This window comes from Haliotis rubra, unplaced genomic scaffold (genome assembly GCF_003918875.1).
Source record: "Haliotis rubra isolate DU_JTF1 unplaced genomic scaffold, ASM391887v1 Scf706, whole genome shotgun sequence".
NCBI classification, from domain to species: domain Eukaryota; kingdom Metazoa; phylum Mollusca; class Gastropoda; order Lepetellida; family Haliotidae; genus Haliotis; species Haliotis rubra.
The window spans coordinates 219190-236269 of NW_025767420.1; the positions used below are offsets into that span (position 1 = coordinate 219190).

The 17080-nt window shown below is 42.3% G+C and overlaps 1 protein-coding gene across 1 annotated transcript in view; it reads left to right on the plus strand.

Moving 5' to 3' along the window:
• Positions 1-17080, plus strand: part of LOC124259008 (IQ motif and ankyrin repeat domain-containing protein 1-like) — a 227146-nt gene that overhangs the window by 60250 nt on the left and 149816 nt on the right. Inside the window, exon 2 of the mRNA XM_046693074.1 lies at positions 3933-4141. Coding sequence (XP_046549030.1) covers positions 3933-4141 — 209 coding nt within the window. The remainder of the gene's footprint in view (positions 1-3932; positions 4142-17080) is intronic.

The following is a 17080-nucleotide window of genomic DNA, read 5'->3' on the forward strand; positions in this document are numbered from 1 at the left end:
CCTGCTCTTAAGAGACGGCGTGTACATACGGCAGCCTCTGGCAGACGACTTTAGAGAGCCCAAATGGTTGATCAACATGGCCCTCACCTCACCTTACGTCTCTTTTGACAAGGATGACCTCATCACCGAAATTAGGAACAACGGTATCTTGCTCGGGGCTTTCATTCCGGGGGGGTCTGATATAAGTGCTCAGCTAACACCGGATCACACGAGCAACATGTTATTTTCAGGTTGGAATGACGAGTTAAGGTTTGACGGCCCTGATTCCCAATTGGGTCTTATGACTGTGAGACCAGACTCCACACTCATCATAGAAGTCTATCTCGGGGAAAACCTGTCATGGATGGGGTTGATACCACCCTTATGGCTACCAGTATGGGGTTAGGGGCAGTAGGTGTGGGGTTGTTGACCACCATCGTAGCCGCACCCGTAGTGCTAGGCATCGAAATAACAGCTGGGGTGTCAGGGTTGGCTGGATTAGTGTTTAAGTTTGTGTCACGCAGACTGCATCGTAAGGCATTGAAACACAACGAGATAAGGATCATAGCCGATGCAAAGTTAAACACCATAGACGACCATATTTCCACCGCACTCACTGACAATAAAATCTCAGAGGAAGAGTTTCGTTTGGTCCTCTCTGAACTCACAAAATATCACGAAATGAAACGAGAGATTCGAACTAAGTCTCGTAAAAGCACTGTCATCAGTGAAGACGAGAAAAAAAAGTACATAGAACAGGGGATACAACAAGCCTAGCAAGCCTTCATTACGAAAACCAAAGAAATCATAGGAGATTCACGTTAAACTGTTTTGCTGAGATCAACATCATGTAGGGCAGCCACGGGCCGCCGTCAAGCAAAATATTTAACACTTACTGTCGAGTAATCCTAATAGTATCCAGCTCACATTAAACTGTTTCCTGTCAACACGACATAGGGCGATCACAATAGTGCCACGTGATCAGGAAAGTGTCGGTTCGCGGTCATAGTGACCAGGAAGTTAACTGGGGGGTTCAAAGCTGGTATATACAATAGCGGGAGGGAGATAAGGGCCTGACAAAAGCTTTATTTCGTGAATGAAGCTTTACAGAAGCTTTTGTTGGAAATTATCTAGTACCCCCATTGTGTATACTACTCAGGTTCTCTCAAAAGTCTCATTCTCATGCCATCACTGTTCACCCCACAGACAATTCTGTCTTTGATCAAATTTTCTGTCAACGTTCCGAACTCACAGCTTTTTGCTTTATTCTTCAAGTCTGTTACATATTGGTCAATAGTTTCACCTGTTTTCTGTGATCTCGTAAAAAAATGCATGTCTCTCTATCGTTAAGTTCTTTTTTGGTTCACAGTATTGTTGGAATTTCTGCTTAACCTTATCTAACTTCTTGTCATCACCTTCATTTGTCCATTCAAACGAATTGAATACTTGCAATGCTGCATCTCGGCCACGTGCAGCAACGTCACGCACTTGACAGCATCAGACTTTGCAGCGGTTCCGCTGGCTACGAGGTATAATTCAAACCTCTGAATCCATCTTCGCCAGTTTTCTGATAAGTTTCCTTCGAAACTAAGTTCATTCGGGGGTTTTAACTGATCCATTCGTCTCAGATCCCGCAACTGACACCATGTGATGTTGACTAGAATAAATGGCGGGCTCAAGACTGTTTATTACGTCATCAATTCCATTGTACATCATGATGTGACACGCATTACACATATGGTCTAAGGGAGGCAACTCCAGCTGGCCTATATCACAATAATACCCTTTTACGTAATTTTATGTGATTTTGTTAGAAAGCACGTTCTCCAAACAATGCCCTATGATGCCTGCATAGCAACACGATTGTCTATATCAGCAAGTGCATATAAGCTCCGCTCACTGATGGTGCATCTCTACTAGCTATGTCATTGCATAATCCCAATGATGTTGAGAGTTTCCTGTAGTTGTTTACTGGTGGATGCACAATTTTTCGCAAGCACCAGTTTAAAATATTTATCTTTTTTCACTAATACTCTCCTATTCATTTGTATTACGGGGTGCTGAGATTTTATATTTTGTGTATTTTTGTATTTTGCCTTTTTTTTTAATTTAGTAAGAATGCGTTACACCAATCACATTCTGCCATATTCTATTACTCGCAGTTTTGGTCAATTTAATTATTCAAATATATTTTATATTTCGGTTTCAACGTAACTATTAGGACTAAATGATTTATAAATATGAACTGATATACATATATATTTTTTTCATTCAGTAATTTGCACCATTACACAGAAATGGAGTTTATTGTATTTTATTTTTCAAAGCGGTAAGAATGCATTATACTGGACATGTCAGCAATTTTCGTGCCAGTTCGGTCAATGTATTCTATTAGGATCATTTAAAGGTGTTAGGGTGAGGGTTAGGGTTGGGGATCTAATCCAATATAGTAGGTAGATGTCCGGTGTAATGCATGAATACCATTAGTTGTTTTATCCTTTTGCATTTGTGACACTTTTTTCACACAAAAATGGGAGCCAAAAATGTCGAAAGTACACAATGAAATGGTTTAATGTTGAAATTTTGGGCTTATGGAAATTGTCCTGGAACTTGCACTCAAGCCTCTTTCTCACGCAACATTTCTTTAGCAATTATTCAAAGGCTAACTCACCCTCGTGCTGTCACTAGACATGCTCATGTCTCCCTCATTCCTTAGTGCAATCCACATTATCCTTACAGTGCTCCCTACAACACTTTTCTGTCACAAAAGCACCTGATGATTTTTATAAAAGCACGTCATTCATGCATGCACCGTGAAATCGACGTCTGACGCCTGACGTCAACAACCGTTTTCAGTTTGAGCCATATTGGGTCTTTCCACACCACATGGTATCTTGTAGATTACGTAATGGGACGAGTGTGCCAAATGGCATTGGGGCCATGCGGCAATTGTCCATAGATTATAATCACGAGACACCAAGTCTACTTCGTAATTGTCCGAGACTTATTAGACCCTTTCCATTCATTTCCGTGACGTCACAGGAATGAATTGATAAATTTGCACATTGTGTAACAGTGTGGACGTAGCTCAGTCAGTTAGCTGTCTGGCTAGCAATCCAAAGGTCGCGAGTTTGCGTTCGATGGATTTACACAAACTGGTTGTTTGTCTTTGAAACACGTGACCCACAGCAGAGAATGTCCTCACAAGAAGTCGTGGTGCTGAATTGTAAAGGTGCTCCCAAATCTTATATTAAATGTCCAACTGAATGAACCAAAATAAACATAAGTGGAGATAACTCCACTTCACCTCACAAGCATAGAGTTAATATAGGAATATACAAGACACATATTGACAATTAATGCCATATATGCTGTTTGAGCCTTGAAAACCAGGAAAACAATACTTTTAAAAACTTATTTCCACATCTTTTGCAGAATTAAAAAAACCATTCTATCCAAAATGCAGGGTAGGTCATCAACATGTGTCAATGGGAGCTTGTCTTAAAGTACATCCATGTTTTGGGGGCATTTTCACCCTCCTTCAATAATCTGAGTGTAGAGGTTAGTGCCATTCCTCTTATGATATACGCTCTTTCATAGCTTGCCTCTGAGTGGTTTCAGTAACGGGCGAAGAACCATGCAAACTCTGGATTTCCCTCATCAAAGTTCTGGGGATGTTGTTGCATCATATAACGTTGGCATTGCATTATTGTTGGGATTAGGTGGATTTTGTACACCATAAAAAGGCAACTTCACACCAAGGATGCCAAAATGAAAGTCCAGATCACAGCATATTCCTATATGACAGGTTATTATAAAAGAAAGTACATTTAGGAATTTATTTTCCCATATGCAACAGATTATGAATAAAACAAAAGCACACAACTGATTTGATTTTGAAACTTAAATCTGAAAGTAATTAACATGAGTGACAATGTGTTCTGTTCTGTTAGGGAAAAAGCCAGTCACCTCAACAGGGAAAGGGAAAACTGGAAGGAAAACAGAGCAAGCCAAGCCAAAGGAGAAAGTATGGACCAGGGAGGATGACGCTGCAAGAACAATTCAAACATCATACAGAAGATTTCAGGCTAAACTGTTTCTAGAAAAAAAGAAAAAGGAAAAGAAAGAATATGATGAACTGATAGATAAACTGGAGAAAGAGGTAACTTTCAAAGCATGAAATCTTTTAAGAATAATTTAACTGCATGTGAGAATGATTTAATGTATGTGTAAATCACTGACAGGTATATAGAGATTACTAAATGAGTGTCTGTCAGATACCATTTATCTTATGAGTTGTAAGATAAATGGTATCTGACAGACACGAGTACAGTAATCTGTTTCTTACACACCATAAAATCGCACCATTTTATGGTCGAATAGATTCAAATTTCATGTTTTCTCTTCGTAGGTGCACAATAATACACAACACAACGTTTCTGAATGAGTGACGTCACTTGGCTTCCTAATCACTACTCATCCCCATGGTGACCCTCCACAAATAGGTTTCTGCCAACTCTTCGCATCATCAAGGCAATAGTGATAATGATAACTAGATAAGATCACAGAAAATTAATTAAACCCTCTAAAACGATGATGTTACCATGCAAATGTGGATGATTTTAATTCTTGCAAGCATAAAATATTTGAGCGTGTGACGTCATCGTTATCGCTTGGTGGTTGTCGTCATCGGAAGATTGTTTTGGATATCTCTGCACATTGGGGATATGTTCTTGTGTACCAGTTTGCGTTCAATGTTCTCCCATTTATCCGGAGCCAAAACGTTTGAGTGTGTGTAATTAGGTGCACCCAGTGTGCTTGAATGTGACATTACTGAGGTTACATTCACTATCAATGGGGGAGTACTCTTCATCGCCACATCCTTCTCGTTTTCCTGAGCCAGAAAGTGCCACTTGGAATGTAATGGAATTTACGGAGTTTTCATTATGAAATGTGAGTTGATTACATCCTGTAAGTTATCAAGACATAAACTTTTCATTATCATGCGGCAGAGGAATATCTTGACCAATGACTTATGTGTAGATCAACCGTTCCTGGGCCTAGATTTTCGAAGCTCTCTTAGCGTTAAGATAGTCGTAAGTGCCATACATAACATTAACTTACGACTATCTTAGCGCTAAGAGAGCTTCGAAAATCTAGGCCCTGTACATGTTCGATTGAATAGAAAGGACGTGTGCCGCCATTTGCACTCATGAAGCCTTGCAAAACGTACCATGTTGTTTATTGTTTCAACGAGTATGTTTTGGTTCTGATTGTCATGAGTGAATTTGATAACATTGGAATCACATAGTATCTCGGAGCTGGAAGTGGGTCTTCATGTTTATCAGTGAAAAATGTCATCTTCATCAATGCATCAAAGAAACAACAAGGCAAATCGATCTCACAATGGACAGGCACTGACGTTATCGTGTCAGGTATTTTTGCAAGATGACACTTGTCGCATCTCTCCAGTAAAAGTACCAGTGTTGTACATTTTGAATATTCGAAGAGAATCAAGGGAAATCAAGGGCTTTATCTCTAACGGTGATTTTCACATACATGTAATTGTTTACACAGGTATCACTCATTCTTTGACCCATTTTGAATTCATGACTATAAATCAAAAGTTTTAATAAAAGGAATTAGAAAATAAAAAGATTCATGTTATATTTATTCTAGTTGTGACTCATTGTATAAATACCTGTTTTTTGTTGCAATCGCAAAAATAACAGGTAGGTGTAAAGAGGTATTTTTTGCACGAGTAACAGGTTTCTGTTCGATTGAAGCACGAGTAACTTATAAATGAATTTTAATCAGGAAAGTAGTCCATCATAACCTGACCCTAGGTCATCACCATGGCATAGACAATCATGGGATTAGAAATCGATCTCACACATATGTGTGAGACCAGTTTTCTCACATGGGTTTCTCACCCAGGGGTGTTACTTGAAGGATATCATTCAAACTTACTGTAAAGGGAAATTGAACTTATCCTATCTCACGTCTTGTACTTCTCTCTCTCTCAGGTTTTGCAAATGAATGGAAATGAACTGTAACTGAAGTTTTGGGCCTCTCTGAACCTCTATCCTTAACACACCCCTGCTGCTCCCTTATCTGGACAGCTTTGCAGCTCCTGTGAAGCATGACCTGTGAAGGTCTGGGTTAGAATTAATCTTCAGTAACCCATGCTTGTCATAAGAGGCGACTAACGGGATCAGGTGGTCAGGCACGCTGACTTGGTTGGCACATGTCATTGTATCCCAATTGCATAGATCGATGTTCATGCTGTTGATCCCTGGATTGTCTGGTCCAGATTCTATTATTTACAGACCGCTGCCATATAGCTGGAATATTGCTGAGTGCAGCGTAAAACAAAACTCACTCACTCACTCACCTGTGAAGCATGCAGCTTGTCTTCTGATTGATCGTGTGATTCCTTTGTGTGGTCATTCTCTTTCTTGTCTTCTTTCTTGCACTGCAGTGCTGACATGCTGTAACTCTGTCAATAAACTGACTTAGAGTAGACTTTAACATCATCATCTGTGTCTAAAAGGAAAGAATGGAAAGATTGTGCTGATTACAAGCAGATTTTTTTAACTCCGGATCCTCATGCGTCTTGCATTGGATTTTGCAACTGCGCCTTGTTGACCGTGACTCCAGACACCAGTCAGAAAAATTCTGCCCTTCTTCAACTAAGAAAACCAAGAGGTCTGTGAAGAGCGTTCACAAATGTATCAGATCAAGACGACTTCTAGATATGCCCTCAAACTATTTTTGAATGAAAACTCGGATGCATTGAGTGGATTGCCTATTCCCCGACCCATCAGTTTCATTACGGGTACTGGTCCTCAGAACCCACATTGACAAACTGGAAAGATGCAGCGAACCCACATTTTTCGAACTGTCAAGTGGCGGCCGGTCCTCACAACTTGATGATCCCCTTGAATTCCGCGAGACATCAGACAAAGGCAAACTTGAGATGAGTTTTACATCCTTCGGACACATACCAGCAGATCGCCGATCCCCAGACTTTCGGTTTCATCATGGGTAGTGGTCATACAGTGTTCTCCGAACCTACATTATTTCGTTGAACTTGATCCTATGAGTTCTACAATCGCTAAAGTTTGCTGATCTCACCCACATTCGTCATTCCACCTAGTGTGACGAACCTCTGAATATGAATCAAACATCTACGATCAGTACGGCACAGTCTTTGGTATACATCATTAGATACTAGACTTAACGACTTGCCTGTGTTTACTTCTGGCTCACATGTAACATATGTTATATTTGTGATTACACTTTCTTAGTAAAGTACAAATTCTAGTACCTTTTTGGGTTGAGTCCCATCTGGGATTTCAAACCCACACCCACAGAGTCAGGCACTTCCACAAGTTGTGGTCCGATTAATTGAAATAATCGAAGATTGGTCGCAGTGACTAAACAACCAAGCAATCGATCATGTTTTCTCATAATCGAACATAAACAATTCTGGAACACTTTTTTGCATTAACAATATTTTTCACAAGGTTGGTTTTGTCTGTTACATTTCATGAGCACTACAAGCTCGTTCCAAGTGGGTCCTAGTCAAAAGGGTCGCATGACAAAAGGGCCGCAAAACGGAAAAGTCAAAAGGGCCGCAAGAAAGTCAAAAGGGCCACAAACCCCTAGTCAAAAGGGCCGCATCAAAAAGTCAAAAGGGCCACATCAAAAAGTCAAAAGGGCCGCAGACCCCTAGTCAAAAGGGCCGCATATAAATATAATAATAATAAAAGCATCTTATTTTCCCTTATCCTGACTCATGCTTAATTGCTTGTCTTCTACTTCTTGCGAACTATAGTGGAACACTTGAATCCCCTTTTGAAGCTCCCTTCAGAAAAATTGGACGTAAAATCACTCACCCCAGTTGTCTCCCCTGTGCCCATCTTTTGGCGCGAAAAAGGTCACATGATCGGCCATGCTTGTCACTCTCTCCTTCTTCGCCCTAGTGGACGGTTGTGAGAGCGCGCCTGGGTCCCCTATACGGCATATATCCTTTGAATTTTAGGCTTTTAATCTAAATTAGGCTGTACCAACAATATGGTTTGAAATTTATTCTAAATTTGTCCGTTTTTTCATGTTGTTGACAACATGTCTCAACTTGTTTACATTTCACGAAGACTTGCATTTCTTGTAGGTTTCGATTGTCGGCTGCTGATCCGCATTTACTATGTCCTAACTGCACTTCTATATGTTCTTCCAGCCTCCGCTGTAACCTTTGTTAGCATTTATCTTAAATTGAATTTTGTAATTATTTATATTCTGTTCATAGACGTGCTAAGGACAAATTGAGACGGCAATTACAAGTCATGTCTCAACAGGGTGAATGCGTTAATAACCGAGGGTTGTTGTCTGTCAAGGTACATCATTCCAGTGTGCTGCCAGTGACGTCTGCAGAGCAGAGAATTGAGGGTTGCAGCCTTAGGAAAAGATCATCTTCAACTCAACAATCTTCGTCGCAGTCCAAGAAGACCAGGACGCTGCCTGCTGTGAAGACTAAGCCGTCTTCAGACAAGTCTACAGTCAAGTCGTCTATGGGGGCAGCGAAGAAGTCGAGATCCTTCGCCGCAGATATCAAACCATCGGACGAAGCAGACGTTTACGATGAACCGCCGATCCTCATCCCTGAAGTACCGGTGAGAAAGAAGACGAGATCTTCTTCTACACTGACGTTATGCAACTATATCAACGCAGTCAGACGGCCTATTTGCGCAGACTGCAACTACCAGAGAGGACAGGCAGTCCTTAGATGACACCTCAGCATTGTCAGATGCAGCGTCATCTGTACAACAACAGCAGTTATCAGCGCAGACCTTCAACCCGGGCATCTTTATGCAGCAGTTTACCCAGCAGATGATGGACCTGATGGAACGTAGGTTCGCTCAGGAGAAGGACGCAACCTGCGTGAAGAAAACACTCGTGAAGGGAACGCCCAGGATGACAGCAACGCTCGTGACGAATCTCGTGAAAGGCATTCGCAGAAGAACCACTGGTGAAGACACTCATGGAAACACAACCGAGACCTGCGAGACCGAAGGCATTCGCGAAGGAAGCAACAATTATAAAGGAACTCCTGCTACAGACGAGGAGCATTCGCGAAGGCATCGCAGATCATCTTCATCCTCGGACTCAGACGATCAACAGAGGTTTACGCGTACACCATGCAAAAGAGATTATACGCCTTCATGAAGGCATACATCTTACAGAGACAGGTCACCGTCGCACAGATCCTCGGCAAGGTCTTCATGGTTGTCACCACGCAGATACAGATCACCTCTTACATCACCGAATGCATCACCAGGAAGGCACTCGCGAGTGCTTTCACACAGGCCTTTACATAGATCTCAACAGTCAGCTATGACAACTTCACGAGAACCTATCAACCTGGACAACGAGGAGCCTGTAGTTGAAGAGGAGCATTCGTGAAGGAGAACTACACGTTCACCGAATCATCGCTGATTATCCTCATCTTCAGATACGGACAATCACCAGAGGCCTGCGCGAACGTCCCATAGAAGAGAATATACACCGTCACGAAGGCATACATCTCACGATCACCTTCGCGCCAGGTCTTCAGAAAGATCTTCATGGATCACCATGCAGATACAGGTCTCCTCATAGATCACCAAATGCATCTTCAGGAAGGCATTTACGAATGCCTTCACACAGACCTCTTCATAGATCTCCATTCAGAGATTAGGACCAACGACAACGATCTTCAGAACAAGATGCATCTAGAGCTGAAAATAATAGTGGAATTATTTTCTCCGATACAGAGATTAAATCCTGGATGGCTAATGGATTGGAGTTTGCATCACCACCTATGGAGGATAATGAAGCATTCACGTACATAATGTCTAACGACGATTTTGACACGTTCACCCTTCCATCCATCGATCCTGTCTTGGATGTACCAGACAACTCAGTACAACCTTCAAGAAGGCAACGAAGTACCAGAGTCAAAGTATACCACTTTTCAACGCTAAGAAGTTCTCTTCACCATATGGAACCCTTCACAAAGGCCCCAGAGATAGACGAGAACTACAAAATCATCAACGACTTCCATTGCAGGGAGCTTGTGAGGAAGGGGATAGCTTAACAGTTATCACTGGCCTAGCATTGGCACTGCGCAGTCCTCAGCGTGATATCGTTTTTTCCAATCATCGTAGTGAAGTATCAACTCTACAATAACTTTTGTGTATTCAACACAATCGGTTATTTTAAGGCGCTTCATTGAGACTGATGACTACAGTCTACAAGTATCAACGTTAAGCAAGTATGGAACTTCAGCTGATCATCTGTATAAAATGACGACTGCATTATCTTCAGTGAAGAAGAGAAAGTCACAACAGCCAGGGAAACAGTCTACCTACATCGGTATTACGCGGCGAAATCTTTCGCGTGTTTCCACTCAGCCTGCTATACACGTGTTCACTCGTGTATTCCGGGAAGTTACGGACAAGCTGAGTGTTGATGAGAGAAATCAACGACTGCACAATATTTTTCAAGGATCTTTTTCCTGCAACACCGGTGACGTCACATCGCGGGAATCTGAGATGAATGAAATGCTGCAATCTGATTGGTCCATGAGAGACAACGCCCTGTGCAGAAGTCAGGCACAGCTCACGTGTCAGGAAGTTATCTACAATCTTAAACAACTTTTCAACGTGGGAGGAAGGCTCCATTTACAGTCCAGTTAGCAGGGTTCAGCGTGATTTGACCATCTTCACGGGTCATAAGGACCTTCCCTGTCAGCAGTTTGAAGATTGGTAATCTGACGAATTGCAGCAACATACTTTTGACGATTTCTGCTCGAGGCAGCCAGTCTACTATAATTAGACTTCACAGCGATGGCAATTCCAGTACATCTAGAGACGATGAATTATGCATCATCACTGCACTTGTGGCGATTCTGATGACAAGTCCTTTTGGCATATTATCGGAAGATTGAAGAAATAAACTTCAAATCATGATGCCAGAACTGGACATATTTGCTTCACTGCCATTACGGACATGGCAAGGGTACCTACAACGTAGGATATGAGCAGATTTTTGGGAAGATGTTCATCTCACCGCAGAATCGCATTGTTCTCAAAGGATAGTTGGGTCTAGATACAAGCCATGGTATCTCAAGCACTACTCTCTCTGTTACCACTACGAAGTTGGCAGAGCCTACTCAGTTTTCTCACGTCAGCACAAGACATGACTCTCAGAGGAGGTCTCACGTACGACTATATCAATATGGATGAGAGCCGTCATATTGAAAGCCTATAAAGCAGCAGGACTTGATCCTCCACGAGCCTCCAATCCTCATGAAGTCAGAGCACTGGCATCAACACTAGCTCTGCATGGAAACTGCTCCATCTCGACAATAATGGAGGGCTGCTTTTTTGAGGTTGGAGACGGTGTTTGCCAACCACTACCTCAGAGACATGGCTACAGAGGACGTTTCCGGCATCCACCAGTTTGGGCCTCTTGTAGCACAACAATTGACGGTACCTCAAAGACGCTGAGATAAATCTCACCCTTTTTGTCACGTGACTTGTAAAAGCCAACACTCAACAGAGTTACAGCTTTAGAGTCCATGCGCACGTCTAGGACAGGCTAGCATGAGTGATAGACCGTGTACTTGTAAGGACTTACTTGTACACGAAGTAGGGTCACTTCTCCACTTGATGCAAGCATCAAGAGATGGAGTTGTATAAATCCACACAGAATGTCAGGAGAAGATTTCCAGGATAAATCTGACAAGTTGTGGTCCCCTCACTCATCAGAGGAAGCTGGAAGAAAGGACAAATGCCACTAGAAGTTCCCAAGGGGGTATAAGGACGTAAATCAGCAGAGAATCCAGAGTGGCTTGACCCACCACCGTTTCCGTCAGATTCTACAAGCAATTAAGCATGAGTCAGGATAAGGAAAATTATGTAATTTTCTGATTAAAATTGATATTTTATACTTATCCTGACTCATGAGGTTAGCCCTCCCAACCTCCCCTCATGGCACTCTGGATTTCCCTGCAAATCCAAGTGTCGGGCTCGAACTAACGGAGAGAGTGACAAGCATGGCCGATCATGTGACCTTTTCGCGCCAAAAGATGGGCACAGGGGAGACAACTGGGGTGAGTGATTTTACATCCACTTTTTTGAAGGGAGCTTCAAAAGGGGATTCGAAGTGTTCCACTACAGTTCGCAAGAAGAAGACAAGCAATTAAGCATGAGTCAGGATAAATATAAAATATCAATTTTAATCAGAAAATTACATTTTTCAAAATTATTATAGTAAAGGTTATACATCTATACAATGTATATTTTATGCATACTAGTCCTGTTTTTAATAGATATTTTTTTGAATGTTAGAAAGAAAACAATGACAAACAATAGATGTATGTAATGGTTATAATATTTCATTTCAGTATCCAAACACTTGTCATTTGATTATGACAAATGCACACTAAGTCATCATTTCAACAGATCGCATTCAATTTTCACACTGGCTGCTCCTGTCAGCCTCGAACACAAGCTCAGCAGTTCCATCGGGCTAATGTCTCCATTCTTAAAGAGCCGTCAGGCAGCAAACACCTCCTCCTGGGTCCTGCTGGGTGTTCTTCTTTTCAATTTGCCATCATGCAAAAGTCTTGCATGTAGATCCAACTGCCTAGCCTCCTTGTGTAGAGCAGGGATGAGTTTGTACACGCCAAGAGTGCGTTCGCCATTCCTACTGTTCATCCTTCTGTTCCAGCCTGAATACAGAATTATATGTAAATGATTATTAGATTCTATGATATATTATATGATACGATATATGATAAGTTACCTTCAACATGGTTGTTGGTTCTTATTGTCTGGTTGAAGACAGACCAGCTGCTGACAGGGAATGTGCTGTTTGCCATCCACTGCCTGTTAAAGTACTGGCACAGAGACTTGAGGCCTTGGGTGGCAGCTTTCTGCTCCAGTGTCAGGAACACTGGTCTGATATGACTGGGTGGGAGGTAGGCCAGGGCCATGACTTTCTTAACGATTGGTCCTGTATGATTTCTGCAATTAAATAAGCATATTATAAGAATTCAAGTGTCATGTGACAACTTTTGTAACAGTTACATTATCATAATCTATTCTATATAAAATTGTTGAGATTTACTACAATTTTACCATTGGAAGTACATGTACACATATATATTGGTAGTACATGTACCTGAAGTCCCAACTCTTGGCATTTCCTCCAAATGGCTTGAGTGAAGTGGAAAACACATCCACGTACCCTCACGCCTGGGAGGACGACACCTAGAGCAAGCCAGGTGGCAGACTCAAAGTCCATGGTGATGACCTTCACTTGAGGAGGGTTGGGCAGGCACTCCAGCAGCTGGCGAAACACCTTTATGTAGTCCAGCTTCCTTCTACATGACATCACAGCAAAGAAGGGAGGCACCATCTTCATTTGCTTTTCAACTTTCAGAAAAGCATGCACAGACATTAATTGATAAAATGGGTCCTTTACAATTTTGAATGTACCATCTATAAACCAATGCTGTGCATGTGAAAGTTGGGAGAGTTGCCTCTCTGTAGCAAATAGAAGATGGCGCTCCTCCTTCACTGTGATGTCACCGCATAGGAAATTCTCCAGCAGGAAATCATCTACAAGCTGAAGGAAAATACTCGATGTAAACATGGTTCTCTATATAGTTAATATCTGCATCTTATTTTATTACTATTAATTTTCTTACTTTTAAGTACTTTATGCACTTAATACCTCAAAATCCAAGTTCTTTGGGTCTTTAGGCCAAATCTTCTCCCTACAGCGGTTGGCAATCCTTGCCAGAGTGTCTGGATCCATGATGCCTCCTGGAAGAGGGTTGTCACCCGCAAGCTCATCTGTAACCCGCTCAGCAATCACTCGACCAGACTCCTGTAGGTTAGACACAGCTGTCTCCTTCACCTGAAATACAGATTAGAATCAAGATTAGCTGAAGCAATAATCATCTGTTCTTGTTAATCATCTTATTACATAAGCATTCATTTAATCCCATTATCAGTTAATTGAGTAGTAGCTAGTTAGTCACTTCAATGACAATGCATTTAAGCCTCTCACATGTTAATTAGGATTTTAACAAAACATCTTAACGACTTAACGACTTACCTTTATTTTCACCTGGGCCTGCTGAAGTGAACCTGGCTCAACTGGACGATTGTGTGTATGGGAACCTTTCATAAAGGTGTCTTTGTTCTGAAGCACAGTTGCAGCACACTTGGTTTGCCAACTACTACTCCAGTAAACCTTCTGACCTCGTATATGCTGAAAACCAAAGGAAAAGACATTAAATCAAAACCAAACCATGTTAGATTAACAATCAATTAAAATTGTAAAATTGACGTTATTTATACTGTTTTATCATATCATACACTTAAATCTTATATTTTTCCTTATCCTGACTCATGCTTAATTGCTTGTCTTCTTCTTCTTGCGAACGATAGTGGAACACTTGAATCCCCTTTTGAAGCTCCCTTCAGAAAAAGTGGACGTAAAATCACCCACGCCAGTTGTCTCCCTTCCCCCCATCTTTTGGCGCCAAAAGTTGGTCACATGATCGGCCATGCTTGTCACTCTCTCCTTCTTCGCCCTAGTGTCCCCTATACGGCATATATCCTTTGAATTTTAGGCTTTTATACTAAATTAGGCTGTATAAGGGCTTTATCAAGGATTTACCAACAATATGGTATGAAATTTATTCTAAATTTGTCCGTTTTTCACGTTGTTGACAACATGTCTCAACTTGTTTACATTTCATGAACACTTGCATTTCTTGCAGGTTTCGGTTGTCAGCTGCTGATCCGCATTCTTTATGTCCTAACTGCACTTCTATATGTTCTTCCAGCTTTCGCTGTAAACTTTGTCAACATTTATCTTAAATTGAATTTTGTAATTATTTATATTCTGTTCATAGACGTGCCAAGGACAAGTTGAGGCGACAATGACAAGTCATGTCTCAACAGGGTGAATGCGTTTATTACCGTGGGTTGTTGTCTGTCCAGGTACATCATTCCAGTGAGCTGCCGGTGGCGTCTTCAGAGCACAGGAATGAGGTTTCCAGCCTTAGGAAAAGATCGTCATCGACTCAACAATCCTCGTCGCAGTCCAAGAGGACTAGGACATCATCTGCTGTGAAGACTAAGCCGTCTTCAGACAAGTCTACAGTCACGTCGTCAGTGGGGGCAGCGAAGAAGTCGAGATCCTTTGCCGCAGATATCAACCCATCAGACGAAGCAGACATTTACGATGAGCCGCCGATCCTCATCCCTGAAGTACCAGTGAGGAAGAAGACGAGATCTTCTTCTACACTGACATCTGCAACTATATCAACGCAATCAGACGTCCTATCTACGCAGACTGCAGATACCAGAGAGGACAGGCAGTCCTTAGATGACACCTCAGCACTGTCAGATGTGGCGTCATCTGTACAACAGCATCAGTTATCAGCGCAGACCTTCAACCCGGGCATCTTTATGCAGCAGTTTACCCAGCAGATATCAACTATATCAACGCAATCAGACGTCCTATCTACGCAGACTGCAGATACCAGAGAGGACAGGCAGTCAACTTACGACCTGATGGAACGAAGGTTTGCTCAGGAGCAGACTGCGGAGAAGCAGCCGAATCTGCAAGGAGGACGAGCATCGTCTACACCCCATCGGGATGAAGGAAGCAACCTGCTTGAAGAGAACGTTCGTGAAGGGAACGTTCATGAAGACAGCAACACTCGTGACGGCAATCGCGAAGGCATTCGTGGAAGAACCACTCGTGAAGACACTCATGGAGACAACAGTCGAGACAGCACCTGCGAAGGCATTCGCGAAGGAAGCAACAATTATGAAGGAACTCCTGCAATAGACAAGGAGCATTCGCGAAGGCATCACAGATCATCTTCATCCTTGGACTCAGACAATCAACGGAGGTCTGCGGGAACGCCCCGTAGAAGAGAATATACACCTTCACGAAGGCATGCAGCTCACAGAGAGACAGGTCACCTTCGCGCAGGTCTTCAGGAAGGTCTTCATGGTCGTCGCCACGCAGATACAGATCACCTACCACATCTCCAGGAAGGCACTCATAGATCTCCACCTAGAGATCAGGACCAACGGCAACGATCTTCAGAACAAGACACATCTAAACCTGAAGATGATGGGGGAATCATTTGGTTAATGGTTTAGAGCTTGCATCACCATCTAAAGAGAATAATGAAGCATACACATACATGATGTCTAACGACGATTTTGACACGCTGACGCTGCCACCGATAGACCCTGTATTGGACGTCCCAGACAACCTCAGCTCAGCCTTCAAGAAGGCAACGAAGTATCAAAGTCAAAGCATTCCACCTTTTAATGCCAAGAGATTTTCACTACACCACATGGAACCATTCATGAAGGCCCCAGAAGTAGATGAAAACTATAAACTCATCAATGACGCTTGCATCAGGACTTATATAAAGTGGAGGACAAGAAGCTAGCTCAACTAGACACAACCACTAGACGTACCTTCTTTGGTTTAGCCAGATCAAGAGCCATCAAAGAAATCCTAATTGCGAAGTTTGCAAACTCAACATCTGAAGAAGATCGGATGATCTACTCAGCCTTACAGACTCAAAGGAAAGACCAACAGTTCATGTCAGAACATTTGCGTCTACATCGGCGGGATTAACGCTGCTAAGAAGGCAAGGTCTACTATCATCTTGTAAATGGAGTGAGAAGTTCACCAAACCGTTATTCAGAGCTCCATGGGCAGCAACGAATATCTTCGCAGGGGAGATTGAGGACGTGGCAAAAGAAGTTACGAAGGAGTCCAGAGAAGTCATGATGATCAAGTCCATCGATACACTGGCCAGCGTTATCAGACAGACATCACAGCGCTACTCTGGCAAATCTAAATTTGCAGGAATTCAGAGAGCTAGAGACAAGAAATATGGCACTTCCAAGGGATATAAGGATTCTTTTCGTCGCCCCACCGGGAGCTCCCAGAGGTAACCCCGGAAGAGGCAGAGGATTCAGAGGTACTAAACAAGCTACACAAG